Genomic DNA, 17258 nt, shown 5'->3' on the forward strand with positions numbered 1-17258 from the left:
AACAAAAAAAGTTCAAATCTCTGTGTTGTCTCCTCTACTTATTTGTCTATTACAGATACAGGAATTTTATCTGTGTTTTTAAAAATAAAAGTGTAAGAGATCAAAGGACATCATAGGAAGACTGGATAAACATTTATGGATTCCAGTTGAAAAATAACTAGAGCTATAAAGTCTAAATAGTTAGGAGGGTCTTTCCTTCATCAAACAATACTTAGACCAGTCTGACCTGTATCTTATTCTCCTGACTAAGTTCTAGTAGGTGGTTTGTTTTATAGCATGGTTTTCAGCAGCCCTCAGGGCAGGGAACAGATCTGAACTGGTAGTGCACATAATAAGGAGCCAGTGGTTATTTTATGGCTTGAGCCAGCATGTTCTTACATGATCATAATGCAGTGATAGCGAAATTTCTACCATTCTTTAATACTTCAAAGCAATTTGCATTGGAAGAAAGATTTGCTGGTTTACATCCTTTATAAGTTGAAATTATTGTGCAGTAAAACATTATGTATTTATTTGTTATTGGTTATCTGTTTTCCGTTGTTGGAATTGGTTGTGCCTTTCCTTTAAGGATTTAATCTCCCTTGGTTTGAAAAAAAAGCCTGTAATAAACTTGGGACAGGTTTCCTTCTTCAAAGAATTTGGGGGGAAGAAATGTAGAAATAAGCTGGAAATCTCATAGTACTGCTTTGGAGTCAGAATTCAGGTCAAGAGCCTCCTGATTTGCTTGTGTTTGTCACTGGTGTATCTGCTTCTACTGGGCTGCAGTTCTCTGTCCTCATCAGTCTCCTCTATAGAATGTGTTGCCCCCTATTCTTTCTCTTGCAGTGATGAACAAAAATGAGCCAAAACCACTGAGTGCTGTGGCAAGCTTGTGTCAGAGTTCCTTGGGGTTAAAAACTCTGTGACCTGACACAGAGGTCTCTTCTCAGGATTCGAGGGTACAGAAGTTTGAACTCTCATCTCTGCTGAGCATAGCTCAGGTTCATGCACTTTGCCATTGTTTCCAGTAGCTATTGTGTTCTATTAGAAAATGCATGATCATGATGCCTTATATTCATGCCTGTAATTCTAGGGGGGGGGGGGGGGAGGGAATCCCAGAAAAATGCTTTTTGGTCTGTAGCTCTGTTGTATTGACCATCCTACCCTAGGGCTGGCACTGTCTGCAGTCATTGACTGCTCCGGGGCACTCTGACCATTTCTGTGAGGGAAAATGTGTCATTAGAATGTGTTTTGATTCATTATAGTGACATTATGTCTGTGTGGAGTGTAAAGCATGTACTCTCAGGGCTTTTGTGTGTTTCTGCTGTACAAAACTAAGCTTTGATCATGTTCTGAGGCAAAAGCAGTGGCATGGATTGGGGGCGTATAAGAGTTCAGATTGTCTATAGATTCAAATTCACATTCAGAAGACCCAAGGACATGGGTTTGAAATGGTTGGACTCTCAATATGGTGTCAGAAAAGGGTCTTCTGAGAGATAATTATATTTTTGAAGTAGCTAATGCTTAGTTTTGTATACTAGGGAATGAAAATACCTTCTGGTTAAAAACTTCCAAGCTGACACATGGGATGAGGAAGCTTTTAGAAGATGGTTTCTTTAGGGGGAAGGGTGGGTGTGCCACGTTAGTATCAACCTACAGTTTGCCTTCCTAACAATGATGAATGACAGAGATGCAGGTTTGAAAACAATGAGTGAAGCAAAACAGGCTTGGAGGCCAGTTATGATGAATTGCTGGGTCTGTCTCAAAAAGATACAACAAGTACTCTGAAGGAGAGCGTGGAAAAATGTGCTGAAGAACAAGCTCCAGTCACACTGCTCCACAATTTTGTGTTGTCAGCACACAAACTTACCCAGGACAGGAGCTACTTACCCAACTGTTGGCATTTGTTCTTCATTCGATTTGGGATTTTTTATTACATCAGTGGGTCTGCCTGCATGTGCTGTAGTTAAATACTGGACATCCCTGGACTTCTGTTAAAACTGGAAATGCCAAAATGCACCTCTAGGAAGGAGGGGGTGGGGGAGAGGGGGGAAAAGCAGATGTTGAAAAGTGCCTCTCATGCTATACCCCTTAATAAAATTAAAATACAGTAATGTTATGAGAAGGTGCCATTGTGCAACTGTATTGCCACACTGTAATGGTAGTTAAATGGAGAATCCCAAACTCAGCAGTCTTTTGTCTCCATAGTTAATATTCCCTGTCTCCTGTTATTCACACCTTAACATCCTGCTCTGAAAGCACGTGCCAGGTCTTACCCAGGTGAAAGGCTATATATGTAATATGAGCACCATCACATATATTGAATAAGCACACCGTCTCCACAAATTCTGTGATTTAAAAATTCTTTTAAAAAAGGAATAAAGCACTAATAGATTTGGGTAAAAGAAACTACTGTAAAATTTCACTATAAGCTGTAAGCTCGTGGCACCCAACTGCTATTATTGTTAGTGAAGATACTTAGATCCATTGTTTTCTTACTTTATTTGGAAATTGAGTCCATAAACTTTTATGAGCTATAGTTTAGATAATGTTAGGAAATGGCTCGTCTGGAGCTAAAATTATCTCATTGTTTGAAACAGGCAGGGACAGGTTTTGGTCTTCTCTACATTAGTCTATTTGCTACAAAACAGATCTTATCTTTTAAGTGTTATGGAACTGCACATTAAATTTCTGGTTTTATACATGGAAATAGAGCAGATGTGGCTTCTTGATGTCTGTGGCTGCATGTGAGTAAAATAATTAATGATCCAGTTCACAGGAAGAGAAATCTATGGAAAAATAACCTGAAAGAATGTTACATTCTCTTGAGGGCTTTTGTAAGAGATGCTCAGGTTTATCTGTGTGAGTATCTTTATGATTGTTAGAAATGTGTTTCCTCTGACATATTCCCATCACAACTGGGGTTAAATGCGTTCTAGAGGCTGTGAATTTGTTTGCACCACATATCAATGGCAGAACAAGACTTCTCTGCATTATCCATCCCCCTTGGCTTCTAAGGAGCAAAGAGTGAATCATTTCTAGCCTTTTTGGATTTATATAGGCTTTTAGAATGTCATGGGTTCATGGGGCTGAATTTTTGGTAATAGGGAACCAGAGTCCACGGAAGTCTCCTCCCTTTTGACAGGCTAAAGAAAACCATTTACTTTTTAAGAGAGGATATTTGCTATCAACAGACTGAAATGTGCTGCATGTGTGGATACCACTAATAAAAGACAAGAGCACTTTTATCACTGAGAGGTTTTTTTTCCACAAGGACAAATACACTTAATATCTTCTGGTCAGTTATATTTAGAGAAGAATATAAGTCACTCCTAGATGGAGCTCACATTGTGCAGACAAGCTCAGTGTTGTTTGCACTGACAATGTACCAAGTGAGTGCTCCACCCAAAAGCAGAGTCGAGGTCTTGGAGAGAAAGTCTCTGAACAAAGACATCACCAGGAAGGAGCTGGAATTTGTAATGTTCAGAACTATTGTTCAGCCCTACCATCTCCATCCTGAAGCCCCCAAATTTTCAGATTCAGGACTTTGATTCAGGCTGGCTTTTCACTTATGTTAATTGTTTTCAGACAAAGAGGTTTGTTTGTTTGTTTGTTTTTTCTTCTGTTAAGGACCACTAAAAAAAATGAGTTCCCTTAGAAGTGCCTCCCTTCTGCTATATATTTCTTAATTGAGTTCTTGGCATAAGGAAGGGAGCAAGTATGTCTAGCTATTAGAGTAGCTGTGTGAACTGGGACAGCCTCCAGCTTCTAGAAATATATTTAAAGGCTTCAAGAAGATCCAAATTTCCAAATAACTTTTACTCCTTTGCTTGGTCAGCTGTCAGTATTTGATAAATAGGGTGGGACTATTGTCAATATTTAACAACTCAACACAAATATTATTCTTCATACACTGTAAAAATAGTATATGAAATGCAAATAAAGTGCTTTATTCCAGGGCTTGTTAGTAACAGAAGCAAGTGATAAAATCTCCCTTGTCTCCATACAAAGGCATAGAGAGGGAGAAAAATGTTACCAGTGGTAACAGTCTTCCCTGCTGGGAAACAAAACAGTGAGATACCTCACTCCTCCCACCTAAAGTCATGTCCCAGGGGGGGTTCTGTGATAGAAGTTTGTTGTGATGTGTTTCTGAGTAAGAAACAGCAAGGTATGATATTAATTCAAACCAGATTACTGTGAAGTTTGCAGGAACAGAGCTCCTCCTGTCTCCAGCAACACCACCAGGACCCCTTGAGCTGCTCTGCAGTCATATAGTGCATACAAAACTCAGATATTTCTGGGACTTTCCCTATGTTCAGATAAATTCATGCCAGAAAGCCACCATTTGGCATTATCTTGCTGGATGGAGCAGCCTGCCCTCTCCATAGGCATGTGCCACATGACTGTGGCATCACCCTGAGAAAAATCTGGGTGCAGCGTAGTCAGTGTGACGTGGCTTTAACGGGGATCAGCAGCAGCCCTGGATGTCACTTCCCAGTCTTGTGTTCCAGATTGGTTTCCCATTACTTAAAATCTTTAGAGACGTTATCTCTGTGTGAATGGTTTGACACAAGAGCCAGGAGATATTACTTTTTTTTACCTGAAGGAGAGAACCTGTGGGTGAGATGGCTCGGCCACAACCCGCAGTGACAGCCCCGGCTGACTGGGGGAGGTGTCCACCCCACACAGCCCGGTGTACTCTGCAAGGGTACTTGTGCTGGTAGCTACATGAGGCCACCACCCACACAAAACAAAGGGGAAGGAACACAGCCAGTTTATTCAGGAGACTTTCAGAACTAGCATTGTTTCGGATTTGGCTTCTGTTCAGTGTAAAATGCGCTCTGTGTGTTCCTACAGCTGCCCTGCGGAGAGGACCCTGAGGTGGCAGGGAACAGCTCAGTTACTGGAGCTGTAGTTTGCTGCTTACTCTGTAAGTTAGTGTGAGTAAATCCAGGAAGAAACACAAACGACAGTAGAACTTTATTATTCCATTTTGTCCAAAACAGCCACGCTGCTTTACCATTAGTTCTTCTTCTAATCCTTTACCATGATTACTGCACTGTTAATATGGTTCAACTGTCATCCAGAAATGTCAGATCTCAAAGCCCATTCCATCCTCCCCCTGTCCATCCCACAGGGTAGTGCTCCACTGAGAATTAGAAAGCTGAGCAGTCCAGATTACAGACAATTTCAGAGCACTTTAAGAACAACGTGTTCCTGCACACTTCTTGTCAATGAAGAGGGAGTTTGCCTTCACAGAAATGTTGCCTTCTGGCACTGATATTTGGAGGATCAGTATCTGCAGAGTGTCATGTGCTTCTTGCTGACATCACTGGAAGACCTGTATGATGTCATCTATAGTGTAAACTTCAGTGCCTTGAAAAAGAGAAGTGGACAGGTTGCCCACATAACTTCAACTGTCCCTCATCCCATTCCTGTTTTTTAAGTGGATAGGCAGGAATTGTGCAGCTGTCTTGGACTGAATCAATATGAACCCTATTTGCCAAACTAGCTTGCATAGCAACTGTAAGAACTGATGCTTTCTTGTTTGTGTTGACCTTCAGCAGTGGATTAAGCCCCTCTGATATATTCACTTGCAGGCTCTCATTTGTGCAGCCTGTCTAGGAGCATCATGGCTGTGTTGAACACTTGAATATGGTCCTGTAGAATCCCTTTGGGATGGATGTTACTAGAGAGTGTTGGAGCAGTTCATAATAGCTTAGACTTGTGAGGCAGGGCGTGCTAATTGGGCCAGATTTGGCACAGAGGCTCATTAATCAGAATCACTTTGCCAGAACAACCATTGAATGTGGGGCTCTGAAATCAAGATGTTCTGTGAGCTGACATTGGCCACGCTGCTTCCCGTGGCTTATCAATGGACACAAAGCAAATCTTCTTGTGTAGTCACTGAGCTGGTAAATTCTTTCATACTGCCAAAACTCCGTGTTTTGTCTAATGTTCTATTAAATGCTCCATGCACTATGGGCTGTAAGAAAGATTGATTTTTCCAGAAACCACTTTAACTCATCCTAGGATAGTCCCAATTTTTTAAGCACAGAAAAACTAGACTTTATTAATTTGTTTTCTGTCTAATCCCTCCGACTACAAATTTGGCAGCACACACAGGGAACAAATGCCAGCATCAGCACTTCCCTTTAAATAAACAGTAACTCAGATAACATTTACATGTTACAAAGAAGTAGTTCATTTGATGTTTTCGTTCTCTATTGCAGCTGAGCTATTGGGCTGAATTCTTCTTCCTTTAAACCACATGAGAGAAATACACTTAAATTATTTAAAAGCAAAAAAATCTTTTAAAAGTGAATTAGCAAATGGTTTTACTTTCTCAGATAGGATTTTTTTCTCTAAGAAAATACATTTTATTTGAGATGTTATCTCAAGCAAAACTGGTGGGAAAAAAAATGTCCAAATTTCAAAAGCCCTGTCAGAATTTCTATTTCTAATTGCAGTTCTGATGAACAAACCATTCAATAATTAATCATCTACAGCATCCAACATAACTTGGTCTGGACTAGGGAGCTGTGGTAGAGTAAAATTTATATGCATTGGTAGGAAGGAGAACAGGATATGTTAATTATCTGTCAAGATAACTACATCTAGTAAACACTGTACTTGTATAAACATTTGGGTTGAAATAGTGGAAATCATATTAGACTGACAGAAAACTTGCATGTATGTTAAGCCTAAAGTACTTGTGAATATCTGTGTGACAGTCTGTGATGCTCTCACTTCACTTTGGAGCTGCCAGGAGTTAGTTTGATTCAGAACCCCTGTGTACATCTGGTCTTTAAGTATGTCATGTGAATGTCCTTTCACTCCACTTGAAGAAAAATTCAAAGACATTCTGTTGTTCCACAGACTTCAAATGAAGCTTCCAAATTGTTTTTAGACAGGATCCTTTGGACCATCAACGGCATCACTGGCAATTGTGGGAAGAAGAAAGGATAATGTGACACTGAGTTTTTGTTGCTAAATCAAACATGTTTTGTGCCTTGGATGCCTGCAATCCTGCTGACTGGACTGATATCAATCCTAATGCTGCAGTTTTATGGAAGAGGTCGTTGGGGAGGATGTAGAGCACAAAACTCAGAGTGAGTCTGAAACTGGGGTTGTGCATTAATATTTGAGCCCATCTTGCTTTGTTCCATTTGTTGGGGTGTTTTAATAAACTTATTATACTGTCTTATACGCCTGCCTAATTGATGGTATGGTGGTAACAGGAGTGATAAATTATCTGCTCCCATGATAAATGTAGCTACTAAGTGAATGCTGCAGTGTAATCAGAAGCTTTTTCTGGTTTCTTGCAGCTGAACTCCTGCATCTGGAACAGGCCTGATTTATGTGATACGAAAAGCCACATGAATAAAACTATCCAAATGGGCATAAAAGAATTTGGATCCAAACCAATATTTTGTGACAGAATGGATGTGGAGAGCAGAGCATGAAACTGAGGAAATCTAATATATGGATGCACCAAAGGAAATGTCAGGATCCTATTAAGGAGGTATGAGGCTAAAAAAAAGAGATACATTACATTGTACATTTATGGCTTAAGGAGTTAGCAACAGTGAAAAGATGTCAGTACAATAAACCATGATTTATTGCCACTTCCTTGTTTGAATAGAAGCATTTTTAGCTGATAGAACAGTTTAGTAAAAATAATATACTTAGTTGATGCATTATGTACTTCATTATCCTCATTGTAAGTGAAGCTGTTGGGTACAGTAGGATTTTTGCTAGAGACAAAAATTAAAAGGGAATTATTTCCTACTTTTCATTAAAATATGCAAGATTTTTTTACTAGGCTGAGAAATTCACTCCAGCTGTGAGAGGAACCCTGGTGCAGTATTTCTTGGGTAAACCCCCACAGAACAGTTTGAAGATGGTATTTTAAAGAAGATATACTTGACAGCGTTCTTTTGGAACACTGACATGTTCTGACTGGATTGGAGGGAGATAAATGCAATTAAAATTCAGAAGACCCTTTTTCAGTCATTAGGGAATCTCAGACATCTTCCCATACACCCAGAAAACCACAAGGGATCACAGCACAGGGATCACCAAGCTGATGCCAACAAAGGGCCCCACTCCCCCCAGCCAAAATACTTGCCAAATGAGCTAATCTGTACCAAGATGGTATTGGAGTCACAATATAGTTGGAAATTAACTGAGACAGCAAGACATGCTGCTTCATTCCTATTTGCAATTTTTAAGGAGCCCGATGATTAGATAGGGGTTTTTTTTGCATCATAAGATAGACTTCTGTGTCAGATATTCCTAAAATAGATATTTCCCAAAGTGAAATTTGTTTCATATAGAATTGAATTAAAGTCCTAACTTGGATAGGAGACTGAATCCTGAAAGAAATCAACCACCAACAAGCAACTGAACTCTGAACTGATTAATTAACAGATTGATTTGTATAAAGTTGGCTTGCTGGGCTGCATGTAAGTGGATGTGGTTTAGGTTCCTTGTGTGTTCTCAGATTTTTCTTTTTTTAAGAAAAAAAGCACTGGCATTTAAGCCATACAAAGAAAACTGGCCTCAGGGGAACCACCTCCGATGCATCACAGGAGCTTTGTGCAAACGGTTTTCGATTACTCACTCTGGCCACACATTGGATGAAACGGTTTAGACAATGTGCTGCACATGAAGGGATTGGTGGGGAGGATCACCAGACTGAGCTGCTCCAGCCCACGTCATCCTTGGATGACCTCCAAGGGCAGGAAGCAAAAAAAACAACAAATGCCGAGCAGCAGCGTGTTCCTAGGAGAGCGTGGTGGGGCACCAGCAGCTGCACATCCGGAAACTTTCCCCTTCCAGGACATGAGGAAAGTTTTGTGCACAGCATTCCTGTGAGCATGGACAGAACTGCTCCTGCTGCTCGTTTGACCAAGGCCATGATTCCTGTAGGCTGGGTTAGTTAGGCCCAGAGCAGTCCCACGTGTTTCGTCATGTACTCAGGGTAGTCTTTAGGTACAACATTTTTAAAATGCTGCAGCCTGACCTTGTTTCTTCGTTGTTTCTGAGGTTAAACTAACCCAGTGGTTATTATCTGAAGGCAAAAAGCAGCAGCCAGGTAAAGTAGTGGGAGGAACATACTTGTGCCTCCTCATTTTATAAACTTCTTTAATATTTTGCCGCTCAGTCAGTTTTTCTAAACTCTTTTCATCCACATTTCCACATTTCACCTAAATTATATTGTAAAAGTTAACATTTGTTCAGGTTATACTTAACTGAAGAGTGTCCTCATGACTGATTTCACAATTAATTTTTGGATATATGCCACATTATTTCGAAGTAAAACTATGCTATCTTGCAATATTTGGATTACAAGCATAACCCAGACCTTCAATGTGAGATGAATTTGGACCTGCCAGTCTCTACTGTCATGTCATAGACACGTAAGAATGTTCCTTCAGTTGTCCGTAGTTCACGTTCTGATGGAATCTGTGCAAGTCTTTTTGACTCTATGAGATTATGCAACCATTTTAGGAGAGAGATAAATCTGGCTTTGTCTTCAAGTGACTGCCTTAACTTCATATCTGTATTTTCTCTTGGTTTGGAGGCAAAAATCTATTCCTAAATAACTATTTCCTCCTTCAAACAGGTTTTTCCAGAAAATTTTTAGCTGCCTACACCAAGCAGCACACACCTTCCCAACCACTTCTGAGTCACCCTTCACTAATCACCTGAAAACGTTACTCTCAAACACGTTCCAATATCAGATTGTAAGATTAACTGTACTCACGGGCACCATGAATGGACATGAAAGACTGTAAATAACTGAGGTTTTAAGGCATCAAAAGATGAAGGGGAGAAAACAAAATCAACAAAAATACATTTAAAAAGTTATGGGAGGATAGAGTGAGGTCTGAGATGAAAGTATTTGTGGGGCAAGTGCCAGAGGGAAAGTATTCCCTCTGATCTACCACGTCCTCCCACAGCTCCCGATGCTGCTGCTCCTCTCCATGCTCCTTGCACGGGCATCTCCCATGGAATTTTGGTATTTCTTTATTCCCATTCAGAGGAACAGGTTTATGTCCTGTGCAAGAGCCATAGGAGGGCTCCTTTCAGACCTTAGATAAGAAGTTTGAAAAGTATTTCAGAGGCTGGGAGGCAGTTTCTGCTATTATTGCCACTGAGGTTTTCCTGACTTTCCTTCTGTGTTTTATGGCAGTTGTAAAATTAAGTAGGCTGTCCCTTGAATTAGAAGAAAGTTGTTTAAATATAAAATGTATGCAATTCTTCTAGCCACCATATACTCAATAGTTGCTAAGACAGGAAGGTTTTTTAACTTAAATGTATAAATCAATTTAATAAAATAATGTGGGAAGGATGTAGACTGAGATAGTAACTTACTAAAACAAAAGACTGTAGGTTCATCAGGTAAAGAGTAAAAGTACACCAGGCAGAAAGGAAAGCGAGAGTCATTTTCCCTCCTATATTGCTATAATATATTGCCTTTTCACACTCCAGGGGTAAAAAATCCCCAACAAAATGGAGCTGTTTCTAAAAGCACACATCCCCAGTGAGCTGAGTGAAAATACTCAGGACCATGGTGACTTGCTTCTTGGAGTGGGTGGTTGCTTTCTCATGGCTTTACTAAACATGTGCCTGTTTTTCTAGCATCCTTCAGATCCCTGTGCTCCCAGGGGAACAGCAAGGCTTGCAGGGAGGGTGGTGCTGGGCACTCTGCCCCTGGGCACAGGAACACTTCTGAGCAGGTGTTGGAGCTGGCAGGGATGATCTTCTGTTTAGATATGGTGTAAATACTGGACTATGTAAACATGTTCCTTGCTGTCTGGTCTGACTGATTGCCAGAGGTAATGTACATAAACACCCTGCCCTATTGGCTATTTCCAGCAGACTGAAGCCAAGGTAACTATTTATGTTAATATTCCCTTTATGGAAAAGAGACACAAACATATTAAATGGACCACAATTGAAAGTTTTCCTTCTCTTCCTAAAGATTCGTTTCCTTTCACACCAAATGTGAGATATATTTACCATAACGTCTTTTGGGTAGACTGAGTATTTTTCTTGAGGCACCCTCTTCTACACCGAGTTGTGTACACTGTATTTCTGTTCACCAGACTGAAGATGTGGTCCTAGAGCAGCTCTGAGCCTGACCAGAGTCATATGTTGGGATTAGACTCTCAGAATATTTGCATCCCCAAACAACCATAAGCTCTGTGAGGCCAGTGATGATGAAATACAGTGGAGCTTTGGCTTGTGATCTTCAACTCTTGCCAAATACCTCACTGGGGCTTCTGCCCCTAGCACCTCATAGTTCCAGTGTTCCACCATCCAAATTCTGGATGAACTCACATTATTATGACCAAGATTAAGCCCAGAATCAAGTAAGATAAATTGATCATAGACTTTTACGTGCAAGGCATATAAACAGAAGAAAACATGCCATTTCAACATAAGGTCATTTTTAGATCATCACCATATTCCCACTATTTACTCTTTCATGTAGTTTTTGATTCTTTCCCATTTCAGAGTTTTAGAAACAAATGGCTGCAGGAGGTTCCCTCTATGTTGTTTTGGGGTTGGTTTTGACCTGGAAAAGATTTTGCTGTTTCACAAATCAGAAAAGTATTTTTCATTCCAGAATGTGCTCCAGACCTCATTAAAATAACAGCTTTTCCCGCTTTCAAGATAGCAAATCATTTCTATGCTAATTTTCCTGATATTTTTCTCTCATTTTATGAGAGCTACCCTGCTTAGCTAGGAAAATAATTTGCCAGAAAGAAGGATGTCTGTAGTAGCTGCATTGACTATAATCACACCCCAGTGGAAGAACAGAGCTCTGGTAGCACTTAAGAATTAAGCCAATGGCTGTTGTATTAAAGCAATGTTTTTTTCTCTAATTATTACGGACTGGAGAAAGAAGAAGGAGTACCCCATCATGCTTACTGATAGATACCTTTTAGATGGGCACTCATCCACATTCACCTCTGCCCTCGCTCGCCTTCTCCTTCCTCTGGTTCCTCTGAGGTCAGGAGTGAGCATTAACCACACTTTTACCATATAACTTCACCCAGAGCTTAACCAGCCGTGGTTTTGCTCAGTGAACCTCTTGTATTTTCCTTTCCTTTGCCAACGCTGACCAGCCAGAATTCCTCCTCACCAGCACATGCTCTTTGCTTCCCCTCCAGCATTTTGTTATCCTGATGTAACTACATTACTATGGAGTTTGTGATGAGTAAAATATCTCTGCTATGTGTGTGCTGACTGGTAACTCAGCAGAAACAGCAGCATTAGTTCGTAGAATTCAGTCTTCTTTGATTTTTCATCCATGTATACCAAACAAAGTAATTATTCTTTGTACAAATAATCAAATGTCTCCAGGTAGCTTATTATTGCTATTTAATGGTGTGACAGCATAGGGATATAGCTCTTGTTTTTTCCATTATAATCCAGTTGTCAGCAGTTATGTCCCAGTGTCAGCTGGACTCGATGACAAAACCCCTGCTCATGTATCAGTAGCTCCCAATGTACTTTGTGATTCCAGGTGTGCACCCTGTGCTGCCTTATGCCATAAATTCTTTTATAAAAGGGGCACTTAAGAGCAATAGAAAACACCAATGGAAAATGTGAAGCAAATGTTTATACCTGTAAATCCAGGTGAAACTAAGATGGATGGCCAATTCAGGGATAAAGTGCTGTACTTGGCCAGACCAAGTTAAAATACACAAAAAACTACATCTTTCGTGCTTTGTAGGCAGGGGAGGAAAAAAAAAACCCAACGAAGAAACATGTATTTAAGTGCTGTGGTCTGAGCTTACACGTGTTTAGCTGGTTAGTTTGCACTTTCCTAAGAGTCCCTAAAAATAAACTGAAAACATCTTAAACTACTTATGACAAGTAGAATGGCAGGAAAGCTCTATTGTTTCCAAATGTGCATTGAAAAAAAAGAGTAAATGTGAGGCTGCTCTATAAGAGAAAGAATCTTACTGGAAGAACTTAAGAACTTACAGTAGAACTCTGACTGAAGCCATATGAAAGTAGCACAGTGAGTCTTGCTGCTTAAGAAGATTTTATCTGTCAGTATAAAGTTAACCTTCAGGTCAACTTCAGAACATGTGTGTCAGAATTCAACTACTACACTTACACTTATGACTTATTTCCGTGAAAACTGGCTGAAAAGGCAGCACAGAGACTGATACAGGTCTGTGCCATTTCTGCCTTGTACAATAGGAAGATAAAGGCAGAACAAATGTTTGAAAAGTTCACTGCGACCTGCTGGGAAATATGAGATTGTTTCTGACCAGAACCAGGCCAGAATTCCAGCTAAAGGTATGGAAATGTATTTATGAAAAGGGAAGGAAAACTTGGAAATTACATGTCAAGGATAGACATTCTGTATGTAAATACTTCTAAATTTTAGTTAATTTAGGGCTCTCCCCTTGCTGCTTCAAAATAAAAGTGCAAAAGCTTAGTCATCTTCTTCCTCTAAAACAGATAAATGTGCTGTTTGCGGGCCTTTTTATTTGCATGCTTTCCAAAGTTCATTCACTATTTAAAAAAAAAATAAAATTAAAGATTTAATGTACTATTTCTGTATCAAGAAAAGGACAGGAAGTATCACCAATTAATATAATACCAAAACCATACTACCTAAGATATCTTTCCCCACTTTAAACCTGTAAGTTGCAAATGAACATAATCAGTGTGTGATGATGGTTCCCTGACATCTGTCTGTGAGCAAACTCTTCTCAAGCCACGTGTGAGTCAAGTGCAGCTCCAGGAAAGGTAATACAAGGTAGATCCTTTGAGGAGGTGCTCATTGAGGGAGGATGTAAACTGTAGGGAACATTTCTATGCCTTTTGGGTACAATAACATGCAGCTGCCAACTCTTAGTGAATCTTGCCTTGGCCAGTTGTGCTTGGAGTTTGTTCTTTGCATCAGATACTTCAGCACCACGATTGTTAAAGGCTAAGTTGATGCTGAATAAATGATTCCACATCTCCTCAGGTGTGCACTCCAGTCCAAGCTCTGCATCCTTTCAGGGAAGGACAGAGTTGGCCCCTGCATGCTGAGAGTACCTGGGATTTTCTCCACTGAATTTAGCCCAGGAATTTGTTGCAGGAACTGAAACACTTGTAAGGAATTTAACATAACTTGCAGCCTGAGCCCCTGGCTTCAAAACTGCTGTTGCAGTGTAAGCTACTGTCTTTGGAATTAAATTCATCACTTTCTTTAATGCCTTGCTTAGCCTGCTAGATCACTCCTCTCTTCACACAAGTGTTTAGTGTATTCTATGAAAAGTACAGATATTTTACTTGCCAAATTGAAAGGCTGAGACAAACTACTGTCTGCATTTAGACTTCATTCCCCACACAAAACTTTTTTCTAAGAATTATGCCTGTATGATAAACTCTGCACGTATATATCACTATATTTTGATTTTCACATTTACTCTAAATTTTAATTGAACACTGAGATTAAATATTAAGGGACGCAAAAAGAAAAGGTTAATTTTGGTTTTGTCAGTGCTTGTTTTCTCAGTAGCCTTTCTTCAGTTTTTCATAGGGTATTCCTCTGCCTCCAAACAGAAGTACGGATCTTCCTAAATGATTTGGAATTCCTTAGTGCTGCATACTTATTTAGGCAGCTGCCCTTAAAAGTTTCAGGCAACCAGCCTGATACAATAGTAAAGTGCTTAAATCAGTGTACTGAACCTGAGGGGGCTCTGCTTACAGCTACTGATCCAGACAATCTTGATGTATTTTCTGCAAGATATTTGCTTTGGGTTTTTTTTTCCCTGATGTACGATCTGATGGATTATATTCATCTTCTCATCAGAAAATTACATTTCTAAGTAGGTTTTTCATCTTGACTATCTGAAATACATAGTATTTAATCCGTTCTTTAACATTGCTTTTTCAGGCTGTAATTTATCCATCTGGGCCTATTGAGGCAGAAAACACCTGCTCTGCTCCTGAGTGCTGCAGGTATGTCTCAGACTGCCAAGTCTGAGGTTTCAGGAAAATGTTAATGAAAAATGTAGTTTCTTTGGGTAATGGATGGTGAGAAAGGAAAAAGGCTGCAAAACTTATCCCCATGAATCTGCTTTTTACTAGAGCTGACAAGAATAATTTTATTCATTGCTAATCCTAAAAGTGGGTAGAGTTACTGGAGTCAGCAGAATGCCTGCCAAGTTTCCTTCGGTTATGCCCTCGTTTCAGTAGTGAATGAGGTGATCTTTTAATGAAAAGCAGAGCATAAGTAAACAAATAATACTGGTTGCTTTTTTTTTTTTTTTCTCTTTCCAACAAGACAGAGCTGTTATCATTTGAGATTGTGAAGTACATTCACCGTTCAAGTACTGCTATGTTAATGATAAGGGAACTGACAAATCATTAGCACAAAAACACTGCCCTCTATTGCAAGATGCTCTGCTGCTGCTATTGCACTTGGATTGGATGCAGGGCTTGATGAGGACACTGCTGATAAACAGTTTGAAAACTGCCTACAATTGGGACATTTTAGCTCAGTAATTTTCTTCCAGTCTGTAACACCAAAGCTGTGCCAAATGGACTAATTTCACAACAACCCAGGCTCTTTCACAGACAGTGTATTTAGTCCTTGGTGAACACTTAGGTGCTGTTTGCTGCATTGCACTTACCTGCACACATCAGCTGAATTTTTATTTGGTTTGATGTGGTTTTGAAACCTGAAAGCCACAGAATAGTGTAAATCAAATCGAGGGGGAACTCTGCACAGTGGAGTTAGAGGGCAAGGAGCCAACTGCAGCAGAGCTGTAAACCAGGACCCAGGATGATGATGGAGGGTCTCACACCAGGGAAAAACAGGGCCCAGAAGAGAGAGAAGATAAGGCCTGGGCTGAATCAGGCTCCTGCTTACAGCAGGGAGCACGCACAGGGAAGGCTACAGCAACCACTCATACCCACATCTCGGCTGCTTCTTCCACTCTATGGTAAAAGTTGATGCTGTCCAATGTGTTCCTCAGGTTAAAGCACTTCTCATCAATAAAATAGGCTGAGTTTTTGTCAGAAAGTTCCTTCTCCAGGGCATGCTGTGCATCTCTGTTGAAATATATACACACACATTGTGTTACAGCGTATCTTGTCTCAGAAAGCTGCATGACATTACCCAGCGAAAAAAAGCAGAGATAATTTTAAAGAAATGGTCATTGTCAGTTAACTTTATCTTCTCATGATGTTTAAAACCTACATAAATAAACTATAAGGCAGTGAGGGACAGGCAGTGGAGCCATACACTGTAAACTGTGTGTAAACAGGGTAAGACTGATACTGCAAATGCTCACACACAAAAAAACCCTCCTCTTGCAATAACTGATGGAACTAATTCTCAGCAGCTGCCAAGGAGGGTAAAGTTATTGCTGAGCATGAGATTGCAAGAGTGCTGGCAGAGCCCTGGGCTGAGCTCAGCCTGGCTTGAGCACTCCAAGGCCGGGTGTTCTCCCAGAGAGTCCTGCACAAGGAGCCCCCGCTGGCTCAGAGCAAGAGGGGTACTGAGGAAGAGATTCACTTTTACCTTTCTAGTGCTTTTTCTGGGGAACGTTCTCTGTAACTTTGGGAACAGGAAATGATCAGTTGGCCCCAAAAGAAAGATATTTGAACACGTACCTCAGTATAAAATGTGGAAAGTTCTGCAGACATCAGTGAATGTAATCCATATGTTTGACAGGAAGCACAGACCCAAAGTGCTGTACTGGGCTGTGGTCTTACACAGAGCCAAATTTTTCATGGGCAAGGTACAGTATAAATTTCTGATATGTCTTCCTGGCCAGTTTTCCTCCCACCGCAGACATTTCAATTTGCTTAAGCATTTGGCTCTGCTTCCACATAACATTTTCATTAGTTTCCCATAGAAGGGAATTACAGAGCAGGAAGTTCAGGAGCTGCACAAGTATCCAGTGGTGATGAGCATTTACCTGGGGTGAATACACTTGAAATGGGAAATGGGTAATAGCCTACTTATTAATGACAAAAAAAACAGACCAAGCTCCTCAATTACTTTAAAAAAATATATTTCCAGTTTTTTTTCTAGGTTTGCTTTTTGTTTTGGTTTGGTGTGGGTTTTTTTTGTTTTGTAGGTGGACCAGTATTCAGTTGTGTGCATTCTTCCAATGCAAAGTGGTGACACTGTTTAATGCATTATTCTGGACACCAAAACTTTACTCCTGTGCCAACTGTTCCCATGCTGTTTCTGCACCTACTATGGTTGGGACTCTGAACATCGTGACATGAGAACTTTG

The 17258-nt window shown here is 40.3% G+C and overlaps 1 protein-coding gene across 1 annotated transcript; it reads right to left on the reverse strand.

Moving 5' to 3' along the window:
• Positions 1-5179: 5179 nt before the first annotated feature.
• TEKT5 (tektin 5) lies at positions 5180-17240 on the reverse strand. The gene is given in 5 exon segments (XM_027885842.1): positions 5180-5355; positions 9008-9191; positions 13884-14112; positions 15928-16062; positions 17182-17240. Coding segments are annotated over 5 exon segments (783 nt in total).
• Positions 17241-17258: the final 18 nt, after the last annotated feature.

This window comes from Empidonax traillii, unplaced genomic scaffold (genome assembly GCF_003031625.1).
Source record: "Empidonax traillii isolate 1590-97213 ecotype Southwest subspecies unplaced genomic scaffold, ASM303162v1 scaffold173:size850371, whole genome shotgun sequence".
Classification (NCBI taxonomy): domain Eukaryota; kingdom Metazoa; phylum Chordata; class Aves; order Passeriformes; family Tyrannidae; genus Empidonax; species Empidonax traillii.